Consider the following 24,402-nt stretch of genomic DNA (forward strand, 5'->3'; position numbering starts at 1 on the left):
AGGAGAGGGAATCCATAACACACCTGAAAGAGCAACAAATCAAAAAAGTACAAGAAGCCTTCAAGGGTGGGGGCTTCAACTCAGTGTTTTATTAATCAGACCCAACATGGTCTGTGTTTCTGCGAAGCTGCCTGCATCAGGTGTCTTGCAATGGTCACAAAATCTAAAAATCTCAAACAATCACCAAAAGGACATCGACAAATGGCACGGAACAAAGGTATAAGTGCTGCAAATAGTCCCGTGCAGTAAAACGCTCTGCTATAGCACTGCAGAGAAAAATATCTGGTCTAATAAATGATAATTTCCCCGAAATCCGTCAGATCTAATTCTAATGAAAGATTTGCTGGCAGTTGATTCCCGTGTGGGGCTCCTGCCACAGAAAAGGCACAGGTTAAGGCTGGTTTAAACAGTTGACTACTTCGAAGTTAATCAATAGAAATAGAATAAAATAAAACAGAGAAAAGAAAATATGATGATACCTTTTTTATTGGACTAACTTAATACATTTTTTGATTAACTTTCGAAGGTAGCCCTTCTTCGTCAGATCAGAAATAAGCAAATGTTGATAGATGACTATATATATATATATATATATATATATAAGTGAAACATCAAAGCATTTTAGTGACAGTCTATCGTGGTGAGGGTGGGGCGGCTTAGGTGAGAGACAGGGAGGGCCGAGTGGATGAGTGACAGGGAGATATGCATGGTGATAAGAGGATGACAAGGCAGTACAATTTGTATGATTTATAATTGGCTAGAAAACCCAGATCTTTGTTAAGTCCAGTCTAGTGGGGGGGTCAAAATATTTAATAATTCTGACCAAAGGTCTTATGTTCCTGTATTGTTTTAAAGTTCCCTTTTAGTATTCTCACCATAGAATCATCAGTACAGTGTTCTGGTTTCTTTTCTATGTTTTATTTTATTCTCTTTCTATTGATTACCTTTAAAAGTGGACTAACACGGCTACCACATCCCTCTCTACTTTGAAGTGATAGAAATTCCTGGTCTTCCGAGTGTAACTAAGGCTAGTTGTATCTGCAATGCAGCTAAGCCATGTAAAGTCCTTAACAGCAAAGTAATGACCTTAAACTGAACACAAAGTTATTGACATGCGTCTGGTTAACTACGTTAAACCTACTCTAACATCACACAACCAACCTAGGGTAACCCGGGTCTCATTGACCAGTTCAGTTCTCTGACTGACCCGAGTCCCAGCAAACAGAACAATTCCATCTATACCTTGTTTTCCTCTTCCTCACACTCCTTCCACACAGTTCAGTTTCTCGCTCAATCTTGGGTTGCAGGTCGGGGCCGGATAAAGATCCGGAAGGCCGTAGGATGTTAAGCTGGGATTTATACTGAACACCTTTGAACAGTCGGGGAGTAAGCTCATCTCTCTGTCTTCCAAGGAACACTCGCCACACCAAGGAGTTATCTTTTATGCAAACAAACTTTACTTCTGCAAACAAACTTTACTTAACTTCTGCAATAAGAAGTTGATTCAAACTTCATAATTCCTTATATACAGTCAGCATTTGGTTTAAGAGGGTCTTTTTCTGTCCACCCAAGACTGTTGGTTATAGTCTTATCCACTAGTTAAGCAGATTCTTGCAGCAATCCTAAAATATGTACGTATTTAGAGCTTCCCCAGTCCATCACTCATCTCTTTGGGCTGTATAATCCAAGGCTGTACTGGTAGCGTTGGTAGTCACCAGCAAACTCCTACAGGATCAGACCTTCTTGTCTGTCCTCTCCTCCAGAGTTGGACCTCACGGGGCTGCACCCTCTGGCCTTGAACAGGCTTTTCCCTGTTACTGCTCGTGAGTTGGGCTCCCCCTTGCCCACCCAGAGTATTCTTCTCAAACAGTTATTGCCTTTGGCTGAAAATAACAACCCCTTAACTTAGTCTTAGTTTATCTGGCCTTTCCAGGATACCGCTGAATCAAAAACCACCTTATTATATTTTTATATTATTGTTACTACAACATTATTCTCACTGCATTAAGTGATTTGTAATGGAGGATAAAAGACCTCAAAAGTCTTTGCACAATTTCTTTGTGCTGGCAGTTCATAGACTCCATTCATATCATCGGTCAAAAAAACCTCCACTGGTTTTAACTAATTTCCAATTGTCAAACATTACATTTTAATAGGGAGTGGATAGAGACACTTAGCTTTGTAAATTGCCCAATGGGGCTGTCTGTTTCACTCTTTATCAAAGGCTTCCTCAGGGGACTAAGTGCCTCTTAGATGATCCGTCTTACCTATGAAGTGGCAGCACAAAGAAATTCATACTTGCTGCTGTGCAAAGACTTTTGAGGTCTTCTTTCCTCTATTACAAATCGCTTAATGCAGTGTGAATAATGTTGTAGTAACAATAATATAAAAATATAATAAGGTGGTTTTTTTTGATTCAGCTGTAAGACTTATTCTTGAATAATTGTGGTTTGCTGGACCTGTGTCATTTTTTGATTGGAACTTTCCAGAATACCCCCTCTTCTCCAAGGGTCCTGGCAGGGGGTGAAGCAGGGGCGTAGCTAGGTGGGGCCACAGGGGCCTCCCCCCAGATTTAGTCCGGGTCCCTGGTTTTGCTGGCGTGGGTCCCCAACCCCCGCCAGCCGAAGCCTTCTTCAGCGCCGGTCTCTGGCACACCAAATTCGCTGATCTGTGCTTTCTTGAGTCCTGATGTCCTGCACATTCCTTTAAGTGAAACTGAGCATGCTCAGTTTCACTTGAAAGAACATACAGGCGTGTCGCGTTGTCACGTCTGTGGCCGTGACCACCCTCATTCTTACCCTGTTTCTGGGAGTCAGTGGCTGTGCTGGCTTCTGCTTGTCTTTGTGTCTGTCTCTGTCTTAGTTTCTCTCTGGCTCTGTGTGCTGATTGCTTTACTGGACCTCACCTATGTGGGCTATGCCTCTTCCAAGATGGCTGCCGACTCCTCTATGCCAGTATCCAAGATGGCTCCCACTTGTCCTTCCTGTGGGCCGACTTCTCTGAGTGTCAAGCCTCTGTTTGGAGGAAGGAGATTGCTGCAGCTGTGCCTCTGGTATTGAAGGGCTTTATTAATCACTTAGAGACTGCAGCCCTTGCCTTTGCATTGTCTAGGGCCCTGCTATGTAGAGTGCTGTGCAATGCTACATTGTCCAGCTCAGTGTGAGTTCCTAGTGTTTGACTAGTTAGCTTGGGCGCAGCTTTGCTTGTTAGCCTGTGTACAGCTTTACTAGATCTCCTGTGTTTTCTCAGTGTATGTTTCTAGGGTATGACTTGTTAGCTTGGGCACAGCTTTGCTTGTTAGCCTGTGTACAGCTTTACTAGATCTCCTGTGTTTGCTCAGTGTATGTTTCTAGTGTATGACTTGTTAGCTTGGGCACAGCTTTGCTTGTCAGCCTGTGTACAGCTTTACCAGTTCTCCTGTGTTTGCTTAGTGTATGTTTCTAGTGTATGACTTGTTAGCTTGGGCACAGCTTTGCTTGTTAGCCTTTGTACAGTTTCCTAGTCTTCTTGTGTTTAGCTTTCTGGTATTCCCGTGTGTGTTTTCTTTTGCTTCTGGAGCTTCTGCCCTTGTTCTGTCTGTTGCCAGTACTCCTTGATACTGGAGCTCCAGCCATAGTCTTGCTCCTTGACCTGACCATTGCGTTGAACCTGCCTACTGCCGGAACCCGGACATTCCCTGCCTGTCTGCCTTGCTTTCGCCTAGATGCCTGGGGGCACTTATGTATCCTGATTCCTGCTGTTCCTGCTTGCAAGTTCCAGTTCTGGTTTTTCCTGTAAGCCCTGCCAGCTGCCCGAACCTGAGGGCTCAACCCTCGGGGAAAGGTGGCTAAGCGTAGGTGAAGCCTAGGTCCAGTGTGTTCCTGTCTAGCGGGTTCCGATCCCGTGGGTTCCAGTCCAGCGGGTTCCGCTCCAGTGGGTTCCAGTCCAGTGGGTCCACTCCAGTGTGTTCCAGTCCAGCGGGATCCACTCCAGTATGCACCCGTCCGGTGCGTTCCAGTCCTGTGTATTCCTATGTAGAACTCCAGTCCGGGGTTCCGGTCCAGTCTTGTCTCGTCTCTACCTTGAAGGTGATCTTGCCTGCCACTGCCGCTCCACAGTAGTGGCCCAAGGATTCACGAACCCAGTGCTCCCGGGGAAGAAGCCTGACAGTATGCCAAGGTCCTCGGGAATGCTGATCTGTACTTTCTTCCTTCTGACGTCAGGATGTCAGGAGGAAGAAAGCACAGATCAGCAAATGCGGCGTGCCGGAGACCGGTGCTGAAGAAGGCTTCAGCTGGCAGGGGTTGGGGATCCCCACCAGCAAAGGTATTTGCTGTTGCGGGGTGTGGTAAGGCATGGGGGGGGGGTGAGGCAGCGGGGTGGCAGACTAAAATGTGTCCCCCCACCTCAGGCTCTGGCCCCCTCCCACTACAAGGTCTGGCTACGCCACTGGGGTGAAGGGAACCAAAGACCAGTGCTCAAACAAGAACTTTTATTACTTTCAAACTGCACCTCTACTGTCAATCACTAACTAGAAGCATTTTTCTCTGCAACCCCCTCACCCCCCCCCCCCCCCCAGCTGGATCCTTGACCTCCCACATCTCGGATGACTTCCCACAATTCCTTACGCCTCCTCTCGGAGACTCTGGAGCAATCTCTCAGATGACTCTAGTAATCCCCATTATAATGGGGGATTACACCAGTAAGTAAATTACATATCCCTGTGAGCATATGACCCTTTGTTCGTAGGTGGTAATCTCCTGTCCATGATCCCAAATAACTTGGCAAAACAACGTAAGTGAGAATGAAATGTTTTTTTAAACACGTAAAGCATTTAAACCAGAAATATTCTCATCATACCTGATTAAGGATCAAACTTCATGGAAATAGCACAAAAATAAAAGTAACTGGAATCTGTTTGTGGGCAGTTGCATTCTAGACAGGTTGAACAAGTCAGAACTGAGACATGCAGGTGACTCAGTGCGTCTGAAGTTTCACCAGTATTTTAGAACAGAATCTGCTGATGGAGAGAGTCTGTACAGGAGAAATGGCTGTTTATGTGCCAGGTGTGTGCAGCATTTTATTTATTTAGATTTTGCTCACACCTTTTTCAGTAGTAGCTCAAGGTGAGTTACATTCAGGTACTCTGGATATTTCTCTGTCCCTGGAGGGCTCACAATCTAAGTTTGTACCTCAGGCAATGGAGGGTTAAGTGACTTGTCCAAGATCACAAGGAACAGCAGTGGGATTTGAACTGGCCACCTCTGGATTGCAAGACCGGTGCTCTAACCACTAGACCACTCCTCCATAAAACATCTATTTTAGAAAAATAGACAATAGCGACAGGTTTAAAGCCAGCACAAAACCAGTTATCTTTGTGTCCGTAGAAACATAACTGGGTATCATCCCAGCACTGTCAAAGTGATCAGTTTCCCTTGCTAGTTTGGCATTTGGAGGGGGTAAAAACCACTGGGGATTAGAGGGGCAACCCCCCCCCCCCCGAAATTCCTGCTTAACGGCAGCTGTTTACCAAAATTTAGTCCCCTTCTGAAATAGGGAATTAACATTGCCATTGTTTTGTCTCGTCCACAGGGCCACTGAGAGACAGAGCCAACCCCCCCCCCCCCCCACTAGGATCACTGCCGCTCTCGCCCTCTTACCTTCCTGCATCTGCTCCTCCCTTGGTCTGTCCCTCTCCTGTTCCTGTGTGCAGGAACCTGGGTTATCGTGCTATCACAATCACCCGGATCCCGACGCACAGGATCAAGAGAGAGACAAATCGAGGGAGCAGAATCTTCTGGCTGCCTGCAGAAGCCTTGCTGGCTCCAGACCCCCTTCTCGGCAGTCCTGCTTGTCCAAAGCATGCCCAGACCATTCTCCTTTCCATTTGCATACACTTGAATTTGATACATGCATATGTTAGCGTTTAACTTTAAAAAATGAGACTATGATAAAATGAGAACGGTGAAAAAAAAATTAGAGGAGCGGCTGCGAGGGTCAAAAATTTACATCAGGCGTGGATGCTGTTCAAAAACAGCATCCTTGAAGCCCAGGCCAAATATATTCCGCGTATTAAAAAAGGAGGACAGAAGACCAAACGACAGCCGGCGTGGTTGAAAAGTGAGGTGAAGAAAGCTATTAGAGCTAAAAGAAAATCCTTCAGAAAATGGAAGAAGGAACCGACTGAAAATAATAAGAAACAGCATAAGGACTGTCAAGTCAAATGCAAAGCGTTGATAAGGAAGGCTAAGAGGGACTTCGAAAAAAAGATTGCATTGGAGTCAAAAACACAAAACTTTTTTTTAGGTATATTAAAAGCAGGAAGCCAGCAAAAGAATTGGTTGGACCACTAGATGACCAAGGAGTAAAAGGGGCTATCAAGGAAGACAAAGCCATAGCGGAGAGATTAAATGAATTCTTTGCTTCGGTCTTCACCGAGGAAGATTTGGATGGGATACCGGTGCCAGAAATGGTGTTCGAAGCTGACAAGTTGGAGAAACTTAATGAATTCTCTGTAAACCTGGAGGATGTAATGGGGCAGTTCTACAAACTGAAGAGTAGCAAATCTCCTGGACCGGATGGTATTCATCCTAGAGTACTGATAGAACTGAAAAATGAGCTTGCGGAGCTATTGTTAGTAATATGTAATTTATCCTTAAAATCGAGCATGGTACCGGAAGATTGGAGGGTGGTGTCACGATTGTGAGCCCTTGTGCCCAGACGGAGCACAGCGACCAAGTGTTGAGCTTGCGCTCAGTCGGGCAGCCGAGCAACCCCGAGGCTTCACCCGAGAGGACCACCGTTCCCTGAGGGTTGAGCCCCCAAGTGCAGGTGGCCAACAGGACTTCTGGATACGGACAGGGGTCATACGGCCGCAGACAGCAGACAGAGAGTAATCAGGTTCCAAGAAGAGGTCAGGCAGCAAGCAGAGAGTAGTCAGGTTCCAAGCAGAGGTCAGGTCCGGCAGGAAGCAGAGAGTAGTCAGGTTCCAAACAGAGGTCAGGTCAGGCAGCAAGCAAGCAGAGAGTAGTCAGGTTCCAAGCAGAGGACAGGTCAGGTCAGGTCGGGTTAGGTCAGGCGGTCGAGTGATTAGCAAACCAAGAATCCACTACCAGCAGCGAACCTACTGAAGTAGAAGCTGAAGCAAAGACGTGGTGTAAGATTGCCCTTTAAATAGCCCTCGGTATCAGGGGAAGTAGGATCAGCTGGAAGGGAGAACTCCTCGCCCCCGCCATCAGAGAGAATGGCATCAGCTGGCAGGGGAAGGCTCTCATTGCAGCAGGCCGAAGGGGCAGGAAGAACCGGAGCCAACCCCGAGGAGCAGGAGGCAGGGCGACATGGAGGCCAGGCAGGAAAACCTGGATTGGTCCACTGTCAGAAGGAGGAGGCGGAGTCTAGCCGCCCATGGCCAATCCGGTGGACAGGGCGTGGTCCAAGTTCCCGGGTCTCCGCACCCGTAAGAGGAGAGACCCTCTCGGGCCGCCAGCGTAGCCAACATGGCCAGAGGCGGGAGCACTGCGTTGGCCCTGCCAGGACGGCCAGCAAGGCGAGCAGTGAGAGGCGTGGGGCGGGGGAGCATCGGTCCCGGCCAGCATGGCCGATGCTTCCCTTTACCAAGGTGGAGCCGGAGAGCAGGTTGGCCGCAAAGAGTGGACCACAGGTGAGGGGCGCGACAGGTGGCCAATGTAATGCCGATTTTTAAAAAAGGTTCCAGAGGAGATACAGGAAATTATAGACCGGTGAATCTGACGTCGGTACCGGGCAAAATGGTAGAGACTATTATTAAGAACAAAATTACAGAGCATACTCAAAAGCATGGATTAATGAGACAAAGTCAACATGAATTTAGTGAAGGGAAATCTTGCCTCACAAATCTACTACATTTCTGTGAAGGGGTGAACAAACATGTGGATAAAGGTGAGCCGGTTGATATTGTGTATCTGGATTTTCAGAAGGCATTTGACAAAGTACCTCATGAAAGACTCCAGAGGAAATTGGAGAGTCATGGGATAGGAGGTAGGGTTCTATTGTGGATTAAAAACTGGTTAAAAGATAGAAAACAGACAGTAGGGTTAAATGGTCAGTATTCTCAATGGAGAAGGGTAGTTAGTGGGGTTCCTCAGGGGTCTGTGCTGGGACTGCTGCTTTTTAACATATTTATAAATGACCTAGAGATGGGAGTAACTAGTGAGGTAATTAAATTTGCTGATGACACAAAGTTATTCAAAGTCGTTAAATTGCAAGAGGATTGTGAAAAAATACAAGAGGACCTTACGAGACTGGGAGTCAGGGCGTCTAAATGGCAGATGACGTTTAATGTAAGCAAGTGTAAAGTGATGCATGTGGGAAAGAAGAACCCAAATTATTGTTACATGCAAGGTTCCACGTTAGGAGTCACGGACCAAGAAAGGGATCTAAGCGTCATCGTTGATGATACGTTGAAACCTTCTGCTCAGTGTGCTGCTGCGGCTAAGAAAGCAAATACAATGTTAGGTATTATTAGGAAAGGAATAGAAAACAAAAATGAGGATGTTATAATGCCTTTGTATCGCTCCATGGTGTGACAGCAACTCAAATATTGTGTTCAATTCTGGTCGCCGCATCTCAAAAAAGATATAGTGGAATTAGAAAAGGTACAGAGAAGGGTGACAAAAATGATAAAGGGGATGGGACAACTTCCCTATGAGGAAAGGCTGAAGCATCTAGGGCTCTTCAGCTTGGAGAAAAGTCGGCTGAGAGGTGCAGAGAAGGGCGACAAAAATGATATAGGGGATGGGACGGCTTCCCTGTGAGGAAAGGCTAAAGTGGCTAGGGCTCTTCAGCTTGGAGAAAAGTCGGCTGAGAGGAGATATGATAGAGGTCTATAAAATGATAAGTGGAGTTGAATGGGTAGATGTGAAGCATCTGTTTACACTTTCCAAAAATACTAGGACTAGGGGGCATGCGATGAAGCTACAATGTAGTAAATTTAAAACGAATCAGAGAAAATTTTTCTTCACTCAACGTGTAATTAAACTCTGGAATTCGTTGCCAGAGAATGTGGTAAGGGCAGTTAGCTTAGCGGAGTTTAAAAAAGGTTTGGATGACTTCCTAAAGGAGAAGTCCATAGACCATTATTAAATGGAATAGGGGAAAATCCACTATTTCTGGGATAAGCAGCATAAAATGTTTTGTACTTTTTTGGGATCTTGCCAGGTATTTGTGACCTGGATTGGCCACTGTTGGGAACAGAATGCTGGGCTTGATGGACCTTTGGTCTTTCCCAGTATGGCGATACTTATGAACTTATAAACCTCCAAAACTGGAACAATGGTACAATCTTTAATGAAATTAACCCGACTCGGGCCATGTTTCGGCGCAGAAAAGCGCCTGCCTCAGGGGTCAAACCAGTATTCTTTTTAGTTGGAAATAAATATCCTGAATTGTCCTTCTAATAATATGTCTGAATCAGCAGCAGATTGTACCAGGCGCAATAGTGGTTTCCAGTAAAACCCTTGTCGGGCTCATTTCATTAAAGATTGTACCGTTGTTCCAGTTTTGGTGGCCCCTTTGTGCTTTTTCTTGCTGTTTTGGTTTGTGTACTTTTGGACATGCTTTTTTGCTATTTAAAAACTCCACAACATTGTTGCCAGCCCTCCTCCCCATGAATTTTCAGTTTTCGTGCATGTGTAAAAACTGAGCATGCGTGGGGGGAAGGGGGGCACCAGTGCAGCAGTGGCCCATGGAAAGTGCTGCTGACCTTGAGCATTGGGGAGTTTCCAGCCACCGGAGGAGGACCTCTTCTGCTGATGGGGCTTGGGGATCCCTGCCAGCCACAGCAGCAGAGCCTCAAATTTGGGGTGGCCCCAGGGCCCCTCTTGTGGCTATTCCACTGCTTCTCATCTCTGAGGGCAGCTATAAAATTATTCCTTTAAAGACAAGTTTGCGCATAAAAAGAAACCAAAGTGTATATATCTGGGCTTGAAATAAAAATGTGAATGGTGGGAGATTCTCTGTGACCTCCACCTCGATGTGTTTAGGGGGCTAGTCTCAGCTGATTGGCTGGTGCTAAAGGAAAGTCGCACATGGCTTTATCTGTACACAGTTATCTGGATGGTCCAAAGTATTCATTGTTTCTTCTTTTCAGGGGATCTGCGTGGGCCAACACCATCTCCCAGTTCACTCAGATGATTCTTCTTTTCCTCTATATCGTGTGCAGGAGGCTGCATATTCAGACCTGGGGAGGTACGGCATGAGTTACTTGGAGCGCCAGAAACCTGCAGTTTGGTACATTCCTTTGCATGGACAGCCGGAGGTGAATGCGGAGGACTGTGTGTCAATTTGCATAAGTGGAGCCTCATTTGCATAAAAGGAGCATTGTATAAAAATCACTTACCCCTCCCAATGTTGAGCTACGGTGATCAGGATTTTATTTTTTTTTAATGCCAGTCACTGCAGTGAAAACCTGGATAATAAGTGCCAGTAAATTGATACCGACAGGCGCTGAACATCCAGACTCAGCACTGGTCGGTTGTAACATAGTAACATAGTAGATGACGGCAGAAAAAGACCTGCACGGTCCATCCAGTCTGCCCAACAAGATAACTCATATTTGCTGCTTTTTGTGTATACCCTACTTTGATTTGTACCTGTGCTCTTCAGGGCACAGACCGTATAAGTCTGCCCAGCACTATCCTCACCTCCCAACCACCAGCCCTGCCTCCCAACCACCGGCTCTGGCACAGACCGTACAAGTCTGTCCAGCACTATCCCTGCCTCCCAACCACCAGTCCCGCTTCCCACCACCGGCTCTGGAACTGGCCGGTTGTGTTGTCTAGTTAGCAGCAAATACACAGACCACTAACCAGCTAACTAACCAGATACATTATGCTATCCTAACTTTATCTGGTTAGAAATCTGTATATCATAACCTTCGGCTCCACCTAGGCTTTACCCCTGGACTGCCCTGGTACTATCCGGATAGTGTAGAAGCGATCAGAGAACTATACAATGGCACCATCCAGTAAGTGACATCGAATATCCTTCCTACCGGTGCTTATCCGGTTAGCAGCAGCTACTAACCAAATAATTGCCTTTGAATATCAAACCCACAGTTGCTAATTGGTAAGCTTGGCCTAGTCTCTTTGTCTAAATCAGTACACATACACATTCGTACATGTACATATGTCAATCTTCTATCTTCTCCCTTCTCTTATAAAGGAATTTGTTTCTGGGAAGAAAACCAGCAAAGAGCGCTCTAGAATAGTAGATTAGTAAGAACCAAATTTGTGTGTGTGTGGTGGGGGGGGGGGGGGGGAGAATGGTTATCACAGGTGGACACTAGGCACCCCACTGCTCCACCTTCCGTTCCCTCTTCTGTCTTGTTACCCCATCCCCCAATTAAAACGAAAAATACCTAAATACTTTAGTTGATGCGGATCCCCAAGTCCTGCTAGCTGAAGAAATCTGGAGTCTGCCCTGATCAGCTAAAGTGCGGCTGTGAGACCTAAGCATCAGTGGCAAAGCCACAGGTGGGCCGGGGTCCACCCACTTAGGGCTCAGGCCCATCCAACAGTAGCACATGATAATGAAAATGCTGCTCTCCACAATACTGGCACCTTCGCATGCTCAGTTTTCAGCGCATGCCTGCTGCAGACTACCAAGGTGGAGACTGGAGAGAAGCATTTTCCCACCAGCTGAGATATTTTTTTGATGTGGGGGTGGGGGAGAAAACATTTGGTGCCCACCCACTTCTTGCCTAGGCCTACCCAAAATCTGCTGTCTGGCTACGCCCCTGCTAAGCATGTTCACAGTGCCAGTTGCAGCTCTTTAAGCTGTTAGCCACAGTTAAACTGATTGGGGCAAAGTCCAGATTTCTTAATCTGGAGGGACTTGGAGATCCCCACCAGTTACTGAATGGTGCATCTGAGTGCTGGGAGGGTCTTAGGCAAAACTGGAGGGGCCCAGGCTAGTCCAGGCCCACCCATGGCTATGCCCTTCTGTGGAGGATATTCTGAATCTTCTGAATATATTCCTAAAGCAGGGCTTCCCAACCATTGGCTCAAAAATCCCAAATGGAGTCACAAAACTATGTTTGGGCCCATAACCTGGGTAACCTGTTCATATGTAGGGCTACCATACATCTAGATTTCCCTGGACATGTCCTCTTTTTCAGGGGATTGTTGGGGATCTGGCCATTTTTTTTCCAGCCTGCCTGTCTGTCCGGGTTTCTGGGCTGGTGGATTGGCTGGCTGGTGGGTGGGTGGATGGATGGACTTACTTTCACCCACTGAGCCAACTGTAGTTCACCCTGGTGGTCTTATGGCCTCTTCAGGGCAGGAAAGAACTCCACTCTTTCCTGCCCGCTGGTGCTGACCTCCCTTCTACCTCCACTTCTTGAAAATGGCTGCCGAGACTTCAAGTTCCGGTCTCGCAAGACTTCACGGAAGTCTTGTGAAGCCACCGCTTGAAGTCTTGGCATCCATTTTCAAGAAGTGGCAGCAGCAGGGAGGTCAGCAGCAGCGGGCAGGAAAGAGTGGGGGTCTTTCTTGCCCTGAAGAGGCCACTAGACCACCAGGGCTGCAAGGTAGGCCCAGGAGGGGAGGGGATAAACTGTTCATAGATGGGAGGGAGAGAAAGGGGAAGCTGCACGTAGATGGGAGGGAGAGAAGGGGGCAAGCTGCTCATGGATGGGAGGGAAGGGAGAGGAGAGGGGGACATGATGTACATGGAGGAGAGGGGAGGGAAGGGAAAAGGGGGAAATGCAGCACATGAATAGAAGGGGATGAAGTGGAAAGGGGGACGTGCTACTCATGGATGTTTGCTTTTTTGGAAATGTACATCTTTTCTAATTTTGTATTTAGACTATGGAAGAAAATGCATTTCCGTTACTTTAGCAGCATTTTCACTGCTTATAGAATCTGGCTTTCTTTGGGGATCAAGGTGACTGTGCGGTGGGGACGGGGCCAGGGGTGAGCTGGGGTGGGGCTAAAATTTTTTTTTTGTGTCCTCTTTTTTGTCTCTGCAAATATTTATTTATTATGATTTATTTATCGCCTTTTTGAAGGAATTCACTCAAGGCTATCCATATGGACTTCATCAGCCTGCGCCTCTGGTGGCTGTGTGCTTTCTGTGCAGTGGCGTTCCTGGGGGGGGGGGGCGGTGGGTGCAGTCCGCCCCGGGTGCACGCCGCTGGGGGGTGCCACGCGCGCCTGTCCTTCCTTTGTTCCATGCTCCCTCTGCCTGAAGGACAGGCGCGCGCGGCACCCCCCCAGCGGCGTGCACCCGGGGGGGGGGTTCTTTCGTGGGGGGTGTTGTTTCACCAGGGGGGTGTCACACTGCATCCGGGGGGAGGGGCGGGGCGCATTGGCGTCCGCCCCGGGTGTCAGCCCCCCTAGGAACGCCACTGTTTCTGTGGTCTCAATAATGGGGTTGCAGCCCCAGAAAGTTGGATAAGCGCTGTCCCAAACAGTCTAATGGGGATATGTGTTCATTTCCAGAGCTGAGAAACTTTTCCAGGGCCACTGTTTTCTGTCCTCTCCCTGCACAGGATGGTCCAGCGAATGCTTCCAGGAGTGGGGCTCCTTTTTCAGCATGGCGGTCCCCAGCATGCTTATGATGTGTATCGCGTGGTGGGCCTTTGAAATTGGAACTTTCTTGGCAGGTCAGTTACACAATAAAGGTTGTGTTTCTCTTTTAAAAGAAGAAGCTTCTGGTAATAAAATGAATGGCCTCTTGTTCTGTACAGGCACAATCAGTATGGTGGAACTTGGAGCCCAGTCTATTGTTTATGAAGTAGCGACTGTTCTGTACATGGTAAGGACTTCCTGGCTTCTTGTGTTTCGGTGATCAGTCACTATGAAATGGCAGCAGGAAAGGAGGGGAGGGGATGTCAGTGTTGAAAGGAGGGAGGAAATGGACAACAGGTAGAGAACAGGAAAGAGAGGGGAAGGAGACAAGAGGGAGAAGGATGCAGAACTGGAGAAGGCAAGAAAGAGAAAGAAGTAACACCAGTGCCAGAGTACCTGGCCTGTGCCTAGGTGCCCCCAAGGTAAGGACTCACCCACCCTTATAAGTTTAACTTTTATACAGGCAGTATTAAAGCAAAAAGAATAACAAGTGCAGTTCATTTGTTTGTTACAAGTTGGGCTTCTGTAGCCCTGACCCCTGCTGGCTGATGCATGATACAGCTTTGTTTAAATGTGTATCGTTGTTTGTCATATGGCCACACCACACACATGGCTCTCGCTCTGTGAGGCAAGATCCTCACGCCCCAGAGAGTAAAAGCAAAACAAAGGGAACGAGAGAAGGTCTAGGCAGCATACATAAAGGGAGGAAAATACCCAATCAATCAAATAAAAAACACTAACAAATAAAATATGATCACAGCAACAATCAAATAAAACCCACATGGCTACTTTTCAGCATAACATGCCTTCATCAGGGGTTAAACATAAATAGAACATAGGCCATAAAAATACCCTCCTCCCCGATATTCATCCCAAGGAGATCGGGGTTTTTTTTTTAATGCCAGCTACCATGAGCAAAAATATCCAGATATTCAGAGGCAGGACCCAAATAGTAGCTGCTAGTGAATATCCGGATCATGCGGTGAGTGCCCGGCATTATCCAGGCCGCAGTGATCTTCAGTTGCTCTTCAGATAGCTTATCCTGAATCCACTTAGAATTGCTTTTCCTAAGTTATCCAGATAGTAACCTGGGTAGCGGATTTCTACCTGGGTAACCCCTGGCTCCACCCTGGATTGCTCTGGCGCTCTCTGGATAGTGCTGCAGTGATCTGTAATCATATCTTTCCCAGCAGCATCTATCCAGGTAACAGATGCTGCTCCACAACCCCAAAGATAACAAGGGCCACAACCTTTATAAGGCCCAAATCCATGTGGGCCAAAATGTTGTTCTTGTCATCACTGATTCCAGATGACTACTCGTACACTCTAAAATCACAGTTCTTTCACCTCAAAGCTATCAGGCCAATATTCAAAACCGTTTGTCAGGGTAGCAGGTGTGATGACCAGTACCCTTCATGGATCTTGCCAGGTATTTGTGACCTGGATTGGCCACTGTTGGAAACAGGATGCTGGGCTTGATGGACCTTTGGTCTTTCCCAGTATGGCAATACTTATGTATGTACTTATGATTTTCAGCTGCCTTGTCCAGATAATGCTGCTGAAAAGCATTACGGACCGCCCTGGTGTTATCAGGATAGCACCAGGATGGGACATGGGTGGAACTGGAGTATATCTGGATGTTGCCAATATTCAGCACCAGAATCCTACTACTGAAAACAAAAATGATAAAAAGTGGATGGATGGCTGAATTGGCCAGAGGGTGCAATAGGCGAAGAGACCTACCAGTTGCAGCATTTGGCCTCATACTGAACAAGGCATGAGCTAAATCCTTTTGCTTGCTGCTTTTAAACACCCTGATTTGGATGTCCCATGAAAAATCAGTCTTCACATCCGCAATGTTTATCCTATGCTGTACCTTCTTCTTCCTCTTGTATTGTTTCAGGTACCCATTGGATTTGCAGTGGCCAGCAGTGTTCGAGTGGGTAACGCTTTGGGAGCAGGAAACATAGAACAATCAAAAAAGTCTGCAAAGGTGGCTTTAGCACTCACAGGTAGAAATACCAAAAGATACAGAACTCTTGTCATAGAGCAGCGCTGCTATTAACAGCTGTTTAAGGGTGAGGACCAGTGATATGCCAGGAGCAGAAGCGGAGCCAGGTTGACGGCACGGGGGGAGCGAAGGCGGCCACGAGAGCGGACTTCCTCCGGCATGAGCAGACTTCCGCTGGTGCCGGTGCACATTTTCAATGCAACACAACTTGAGAAAAAAATAGGTGCTGGTGCCGGCAGAACTCCATTTGGGGGAACAGCTGCTCCCCTGGTGCCCCACCTAGCTACACCACTGGCCAGGAGCTGCAGAAAGGCCAGCTGTGGTTCATCCTGTTTCAGTGTGCCTCTTTTTATGTTTGTGACATTTGTCCTTTCTTGGTTTCTTTTCTCTTGTTTCCAATTGAAGCTTGGCTTGTGAAATATCTGGTTGGCCTGTACATGATGCCTTACAGTTAGGGTTTGCTGCTGTTTGTAAGGTTCCTACCATTGGCTAAGATGTACTCACTGTGTTTGTTTTCAGGGATATGTGCCCTCGGCTCCTGTATCTTGTTGGCAAGCTTGAAGAATATGGTGGCCTATATTTTTACCACCGATGAGTAGGTATCTGTCTGTATGGAATTGTGAGTCACAAAGAACACAACAGGGCAGTTTTCACGTGCCTGCATTATTGCAAGATGGCACATAGCACTTTTAATACATGCTAAATTCTGTTAGTAATTTTCAAAAGGAAATATCCTAATTTTCATTTGAAACCTGCTTTCAACAGATACGCTAAGGGCCGAATTCAGTAAATAGCACTGAAGCTTCGACACGGAAAAAATTCAGTGCTAAGCACTATTGTATAAAGGACGTGTGCCTTATATAGAATAGCATTTAGCACGGATCTTGTGCCTAACTTTTGGGTGCTGGACTTACGTCTACTAAAACCTGGTGTAAATGCTGGTGCCTAAGTTAGATGTGGTTAGGCAGTATTGTATAATCCTGCACGGAACTTTTTGGAAGGCCCCAGACACGCCCATGGCCACGCCCCCTTTTTCAGGTACGCGCCATGGGACTGATTTGTGTTTGTTCTGTTTTTTAAAAATGTGGATCTGGCTGTCTAGTTCTATCTGCTGGCTATTGGGAGTTTTCAGGTGATGCACATACAAGTCTGGGAATCTATAGGCACATCCAAGGAGGTTTATTTGACAGAAGGTGGTGGGAGCATGCTTGGCCCAGTATCTGGCCTGAAGCCTGTAGGCGGAGCTTGCCACCATACTGAGTCACCCAAAACAATAGCAAATGCTTGTTGGAAATAAGGACTGCATATGCATGGCTTGGCATGGACCAACAGTTTGCTTTGGTTTGAGTGTATCAAAATGGCAGCTATGGCTTCAGCCTTCTCATGTGATGCCATCTCCTGTCAATTAAACCTCCTTGGGCACAGCTACAGCTTTTCTCCTCTTTCCTGTATTTTAGTTGATATTTGTAATTTATTACTTATTATTGTAAAGCTGCCTAGATGGTCTCCAATGGACGGGATAGCAAATCATGAATAAAATTTGAAACTATTCTGTGAAGTAAACCAGAATCAGCTTAAAATAGGCTTTAGTAGACACCTTGTTCTAAACTGACCCTGCTAGTGCCTGCTTTTATAATAGCATTGCCTATATGAGAACTCCAAAAAGAGGCCTGATGATACGTTGAAACCCTCTGCTCAGTGTGCTGCGGCAAGAAAGGAATGGAATGTTAGGTATTATTAGGTATTAGGAATGGAAAACAAAAGTGAGGACGTTATAATGCCTTTGTATCAGTTCATGGTGCATCTGCACCTCGAATATTGTGTTCAATTCTGGTTCAGTTCTGGTCACCGCATCTCAAAAAAGATATAATGGAATTAGAAAAGGTACAGAGAAGGGTGACAAAAATGATAAAGGGGATGGGACAACTTCCCTATGAGGAAAGGCTGAAGCGTCTAGGGCTCTTCAGCGTGGAGAAAAGACGGCTGAGGGAAGATATGATAGAGGTCTATAAAATAATGAGTGGAGTGCAATGGGTAGACGTGAATTGTTTGTTTACTCTTTCCAAAACTACTAGGACTAGGGGGCATGCGAGGAAGCTACAAAATAGTAAATTTAATACGAATCGGAGAAAACGTTTCTTCAGTCAACGTGTAATTAAACTCTGGAATTCGTTGCCAGAGAATGTGGGGAAGGCGGTTAGCTTAGTGAGGTTTAAAAAAGATCTGGATGGCTTCCTAAAGGAAAAGTCCATAGACCATTATTACATTGACTTGGGGAAAATCTACTGCTTATTTTTGGGATAAGCAGCATAAAATGTATTGAACTTTTGCCTTTTTCCGGATGATGCTAAGATTTGTAACAGAGTGGACACCCCGGAGGGAGTGGAAAACATGAAAAAGGATCTGCGTAAGCTAGAAGAATGGTCTAAGGTTTGGCAATTAAAATTCAATGTGAAGAAATGCAAAGTGATGCACTTAGGGAGTAGAAATCCACGGGAGACATATGTGTTAGGCGGTGAGAGTCTGATATGTACGGACGGGGAGAGGGATCTTGGGGTGAGAGTATCTGAGGATCTGAAGGCAACAAAACAATGTCAGGAAGTATTTTTTCACGGAGAGAGTGGTAGATACTTGGAATGCCCTCCCACGGGAGGTGGTGGAGATGAAAACGGTAACGGAATTCAAACATGCGTGGGATAAACATAAAGGAATCCTGTTCAGAAGGAATGGATCCTCAGAAGCTTAGCTGAGATTGGGTGGCAGAGCCTGTGGTGGGAGGCAGGTCTGGTGGTTGGGAGGCGGGGCTCGTGCTGGGCAGACTTCTACGGTCTGTGCCCTAAAAATGGCAGTAACAAATCAAGGTAAGGTATACACAAAAAGTAGCACATATGAGTTTATCTTGTTGGGCAGACTGGATGGACCGTGCAGGTCTTTTTCTGCCATCATCTACTATGTTACTATCCTGCTTATTTTTGAAGGAGAAGGGTGGCCATCTTCTGACACAAATCGGTATAATCGAAAGTCGATTTTGGCTGGCTTCAACTGCTTTCCGTCGCAGGGCCGGCCAAAGTTCAAAGGGGCGTGTCGGCAGTGTACCGAAGGCGGGGCAGGGGTGTGGTTAAGAGATGGCCGGCCTCAGCCGATAATGGAAAAAAGAAGGCCGGCTGACGAGCATTTGGCCGACTTTACTTGGTCCTTTTTTGTTCACGACCAAGCTTTGAAAAGGTGCCCGAACTGACCAGATGACCATCGGAGGGAATCGGGGATCACCTCCCCTAACTCCCCCAGTGGTCACCAACCCCCTCCCACCCTAAAAAATAACATTTTAAAACATTTTTTTGCCAGCCTCAAATGTCATACCCAGCTCCATCACAGCAGTATGCAGGTCCCTGGAGCAGTTTTAGTGGGTACTGCAGTGCACTTCAGGCAGGCGGACCCAGGCCCATCCCCGCCCTACCTGTTACACTTGTGGTGGTAAATGTGAGCCCTCCAAAACCTACCCAAAACCCACTGTACCCACATCTAGGTGCCCCCCTTCATCCCTAAGGGCTATGGTAGTGGTGTTGTGGGGAGTGGGTTTTGGGGGGCTCAGCACACAAGGTAAGGCTATGCATCTGGGAGCAATTTTTGAAGTCCACTGCAGTGCCCCCTAGGGTGCCCGGTTGGTGTCCTGGCATTTGAGGGGGACCAATGCTAGCTCCTCCCACAACCAAATGGCTTGGATTTGGCCGGGTTTGAGATGGCCGCCATTAGTTTCCATTATCAGCGAAAACCAATGGCATCGATTTGGCCAGCCCCGACCGTATTATCAAAACGAAAGATGGCCGGCCACCTTGTTTCGATAATACGGTTGGGTACGCCGCTTTACAGAGCCGTCATTAGAGATGGCCGCCCCCGTTCGATTATGCCCCTCCATGTGAACTTTTTCGGGATCTTGCTAGGTATTTGTGATCTGGATTGGCCAGTGTTGGGAACAGGATGCTGGGCTTGATGGACCTTTGGTCTGTCCCAGTGTGGCAATACTTATCCTATATAATAAAACTCACCCTCAACGTTCTGAGGACACTGATGTCACTGTCAGGTCCTCCGGGCACTTCCTTCCGGTTCGAAGCCTTCGTGGTGGTGAAGCCACCGAAAACACTGTATTGTGGTCCCGCCCTCACGTCAAACGTGATGACGTCGAGGGCGGAGCAATGTCAACAGATTGACGGTGGCGACGTGCCGAGGTCCGCAACAATGGCAGAAGAAAGCTGACGGGGTGAGTAGGGAGGGGGGGAGGTCCGGGCGCACCAATGTCAGCAGATTCACGGTGGCGTGCCGAGGTCTGCAACAATGGCGGATGAAAGCCGATGGGGTGAGTATGGAGGGGGGGAGGTCCGCACGGAAACCGTGTTAGCGCCCATTTCATTGCCGCAAGAAACGGGCATGTTTTACTAGTGTACTTATATAGGCCTATTATAAAACTAAGATAGGCTCCCAGAACCAGCCTGACAATAGCATGCAAATGTGCACACCTTTTCTAAAGGTGCTGTAAATGTGTGTGTGTACCCTATCAAACATATAAACGGCGAGTGACTGACTCACTCGCAAATGCGCAGTAGAGACTTCCCTCTCTGTCCCGCCCCCGCGTCAATACGTGATGACGGGGGGCAGGACAGAGTGGGAAATTGCGCCGCCGAGGTTGCTACTGCCCCCCCCTCCCCCCCACTCAGAGGCGCCGCCGCCACCCCTCCACCCGGCCTGGGCCCTCTCTTCCCTTCTGAACTTACACATCCATTCGCCGAACGCAGCAACGCACATTAGCTGAGCTGCCCCTTCCTTCTCTGCCTGTGTCCCGCCCTCGCTGACGTTACGTCACAGGAGGGTGGGGCCACAGGCAGAGAAGGAAGGGCCCACGGCAGCTCAGCTGATGTGCCTTGCTGCGTTTGGCAAATGGATGTGTAAGTTCAGAAGCGAAGAGAGGGCCCGGGCCGGGTGGAGGGGTGGCGGCGGCGGCGACTCCGAGGGGGGGAGCGGTGGCGACCTCGCGGGGGGGGGGAAGGAAAACCCCCAATATCAGCCCGTTTTTACGGGCTGTGAGAAGGAAGAGGCTGTCCTACCCTGGTTAGGCCCCTAGAGGGCGCTGTTCCCCTAAAATGTCCAGGGAGAAGGGCTGGGTGAGTCGCTGAAGGGAGCCAGTAAGGGGAGGTATAGCTGGAGGTCGCTAGGACCGGGGAGAGTCCTGGAGGTGGAAACAGGTGCAGCCGGTTATGGGCTGGGTCCTGTTTGGCCATTAAACACTTAATGCCCCACCTGAGTGATGAGGGGGAGAGGAGAGCTAGCAGCGGAAGAAGAGAGCTGGTAGCTGAAGCAGGAGAGCCCCATGTGAAGTACTGGCTGAGCCCTTTGGACTGGTGGTGAACTGTGTGCAAAGCAAGGAAGCTGGCTGGGCAGGTCACCCTGAGCAGACAGGGTTAGTAGAATAATTTGCATAAAATCTGCATACTGAGAACCAGCTCACCCTGAGTGAAAGAGGGACTCATCTTGACAGGGCTCAACGGCTAGTCTATCAGATTCTATATATGGTGTCCAAATTTGCGCATTGATCCAAGATGCACACGCAACTTACTTGGATAACAAGCCATTTTATACGTACATGTGTCTACAACATCAACCATACTTATATGCCTGTTGCATGTAGACACTCCGAGGGGTGAAGCAGAGACAGAGTCATCAAAAACTGTATAAATATGTGCTAATTAAAATGTGAAAATTTAGAGAATTATGCTAGGAACAATAACCTTCGCTTCTTGAACTTTCCCTGGGTGGTGACTGTGCCCCTCAGGGATATGTTGAAACGCTGTATGAAAGAAAATTTGGGAATTCCAGAAGATAATTTTCCTCCTTTTATTCAAGTTTACTATCTTCCTGAGAAGGTTGTGAGACAGCAGCAAACACTGTTAGATGTGTCCGCAGTTTTGGAAACATCGTATTTAGAAGTTATCACTGCGGCTATGCTTGTGGCTTCAGTAGCCCTATCGCCTTAAAAGTTGTGGTTGCAAAGATGTTCTTTAAAAACAGAGAGAAATTGTTTTTGGGGTGTAAAATTCAAATATTTCGTGATGTTTCAAGGGAAACCCAACATCGACGAAGACAGTCTTTGTTATTAAAACCAGGTGTACTTCAAATAGGGGCAACTTGAGATATCCTTGTAAGTGCATCATTAGATATAAAGATGTTAAGTATGTTTGGGGTTTTTTTTTGAACCAGCGCACATTTCAGCCTTTTTCGTAGCTAAACAGGTATCAGGAGACTGATATTTAACTCTTCATTAATAATAAGTTGGCATAAGCACATTTTGGGTGTGTAATTTCCTAGGAAGTGGCCTAGTGGTTAGGGTGGTGGACTCTGGTCCTAAGGAACTGAGTTTGATTCCCACTTGAGGCACAGGCAGCTCCTTGTGACTCTGGGCAAGTCACTTAACCTTCCATTGCCCCAGGTACAAATAAGTACCTGTATACAATATGTAAGCCGCATTGAGCCTGCCATGAGTGGGAAAGCGTGGGGTACAAATGAGAACAAAACTCGGATGGAATTTCAAAGGATCTTGGACGATTTTCCAGCATTTGCCAAATCACTTCCAATGCTTGAGATTGAGGGATTGACGTATACAGTGATTTAATGTCCATAGTCGCCATAATGATGGTTGCCTCTGGATCTAAAGTTGTCTCTTATAGCATTTAAAAAAAATGTGTAGTGTATTTTACAAAAGATGGAGCTGTAGGAACATAAGGTTTTATAAAAAAAAAATCTATGAAAATCGATAACGGTTCCAATAAAGAACCCCATGATGAGAATATGGGGCGTCCTGGTGGTTTCACTAATTTTTTATGTATTTTAGGTAATAAATACAAGACAGGAGTATGTGGATATGAGGTATTCAATACCTTTACCTTTGAAATGACATTGAGATTTGTACGCAAGGAAAAGGAGAAGCAGAGATGGCTTAATTAGCACCGCCAAATCCTTCGGTTAGTTCTGCTTGGACTTTGGAGATTGTGATGGACGTATGGGCAGCAGTAGAGGCTGCGCTAGATGCGAAATGGGGGCATCTACATGATAGAACTAAGGCCGCTCGTGAACACCTGGATAGTATGGATTTAGAGAAGGATGCATAGCAGCATTGGCTTCTAGCCCTGGAGGAGAAGGCCCAGATTGCAGCGAGAGATATGAATCAGCTCAGGCTTTGTGTGCAGCAGATGGAACGCAAAATAGATGATTTGGAGGGTCAATCTAGGCATAAATATTTGTGCCTGGTGGGGCTTCCTGAATCTTTGAATGATGAGGACCTCGTGGGACATCTGAAGACTTGGTTCACACAATCTCTGTACTTGGGGTCATTGGAGGATACTTTTAAGAGTTTTAAGAGTGGTGATACTGCATGTCCTTGCATAGTTGTGTTTTGCGTTTTACATGTGGTGCACAAGCAGACCATTTTGCAGGCCCTGCGTCAAGAGAAGATTTTGGAATATGACAATTGGAAAATACTTGTTTCTAGGACTATCTTTAAAAGCTATTTTGCAGGCCCTATTTCAAGAGAAGAATTTGGAATATGACTGTTGGAAAAAACTTTGTTTCCAGGACTATCTTTGAAGGATGAGGACCTCGTGGGATGTCTGAAGACTTGGCTCACACAATCTCTGCACCTGGAGTCATTGGAGGATACTTTTAAAGAATTTTAAGAGTGGTGATACTGCATGTGCTTGCATAGGTGTGTTTCGCATTTTATGTCTGGTGCACAAGCAGGCTATTTTGCAGGCCCTGCGTCAAGAGAAGATTTTGGAATATGACAACTGGAAAATACTTGTTTCTAGGACTATACTGTCAAAGTGCACACCCAACACAAAGCTTTTGTTCCCCTATGATCTGCATTACAATTCCAGAAAATTCCAAATGCATTACTTTATCCTGTGTGACTTTGGGTCACTTATGATGGTCAAACACACTTTTTTACATCAGTGGAGGAACTTTTCTTCAAAATCTCCTAGCCACTTTGGGAACTTAGGCAGCTACCTCTTTGTGTCTTGGACTCATAGGCAGAACTGGTTAGTCTGGACTTTTCGATATTAGAGACCTTTTCTTTCAAGCAGTTTCTCTTTATTTTTTTGTACTCTACAGTTTGCTTTCGAGCCACAGGAAGGTGGTCTTTTATTTTGCCCCTTGTTTCTTGTTAGCTCTTGTTTAATTTTGTGGGATATGTGGCTATGATCTTAATTTTGTGGGATATATCGGGTTGGTGAGGGAGGGTTGGGCAGGGGATATCACGTGTTAGGTCCCGTACAGTATGGGAAGTTAGGATAAAGGGTGTTTGGGGGTAGGGTCAGGGGTGGATTAAGGAGGGAAGGGTACTGGCTGGTATCATATGGTTCTGTAATTGAGGTCTTTTGTTCTGTTGTCATCAATAAAACAGATTTCACATAAAATATTTGAGTATATGCACTTCGAAGCAGGTATGTGCATCAGCATTCGCATGCGACTGGGACTGGTTCTGGGAGCCTTTTATAAAGGTACGTAGGCACCTTTGATGCTTTTTAAAAAATAGGTGCCTTTTTGGACTTCTTCTCACATAGGTTCCTGTTAAAAAAAAAAGTACCCTCAATTGCTTAAGTACTATGCTGTTTTTGTGGAGAGCTGATTTTGGGGGGGGGGGGGGGGGGTGGAGGAGGGAAGGGGGTTAAACAGCATGCATGTGTTTCATAGTAACATATCATAGTAACATAGTAAATGACGGCAGGTAAAGACCTGTACGGCCCATCCAGTCTGCCC

The 24,402-nt window shown here is 46.8% G+C and overlaps 1 protein-coding gene across 1 annotated transcript in view; it reads left to right on the forward strand.

The window, feature by feature from the left end:
- Nucleotides 1-24,402, forward strand: part of LOC115456715 (multidrug and toxin extrusion protein 1-like) — an 80,646-nt gene that overhangs the window by 37,976 nt on the left and 18,268 nt on the right. Inside the window, exons 7-11 of the mRNA XM_030185970.1 lie at nucleotides 10,106-10,203; nucleotides 13,508-13,621; nucleotides 13,706-13,773; nucleotides 15,490-15,598; nucleotides 16,117-16,192. Coding sequence (XP_030041830.1) covers nucleotides 10,106-10,203; nucleotides 13,508-13,621; nucleotides 13,706-13,773; nucleotides 15,490-15,598; nucleotides 16,117-16,192 — 465 coding nt within the window. The remainder of the gene's footprint in view (nucleotides 1-10,105; nucleotides 10,204-13,507; nucleotides 13,622-13,705; nucleotides 13,774-15,489; nucleotides 15,599-16,116; nucleotides 16,193-24,402) is intronic.

This window comes from Microcaecilia unicolor, chromosome 13 (assembly GCF_901765095.1).
Source record: "Microcaecilia unicolor chromosome 13, aMicUni1.1, whole genome shotgun sequence".
In the NCBI taxonomy this organism is placed as follows: Eukaryota; Metazoa; Chordata; class Amphibia; order Gymnophiona; family Siphonopidae; genus Microcaecilia; species Microcaecilia unicolor.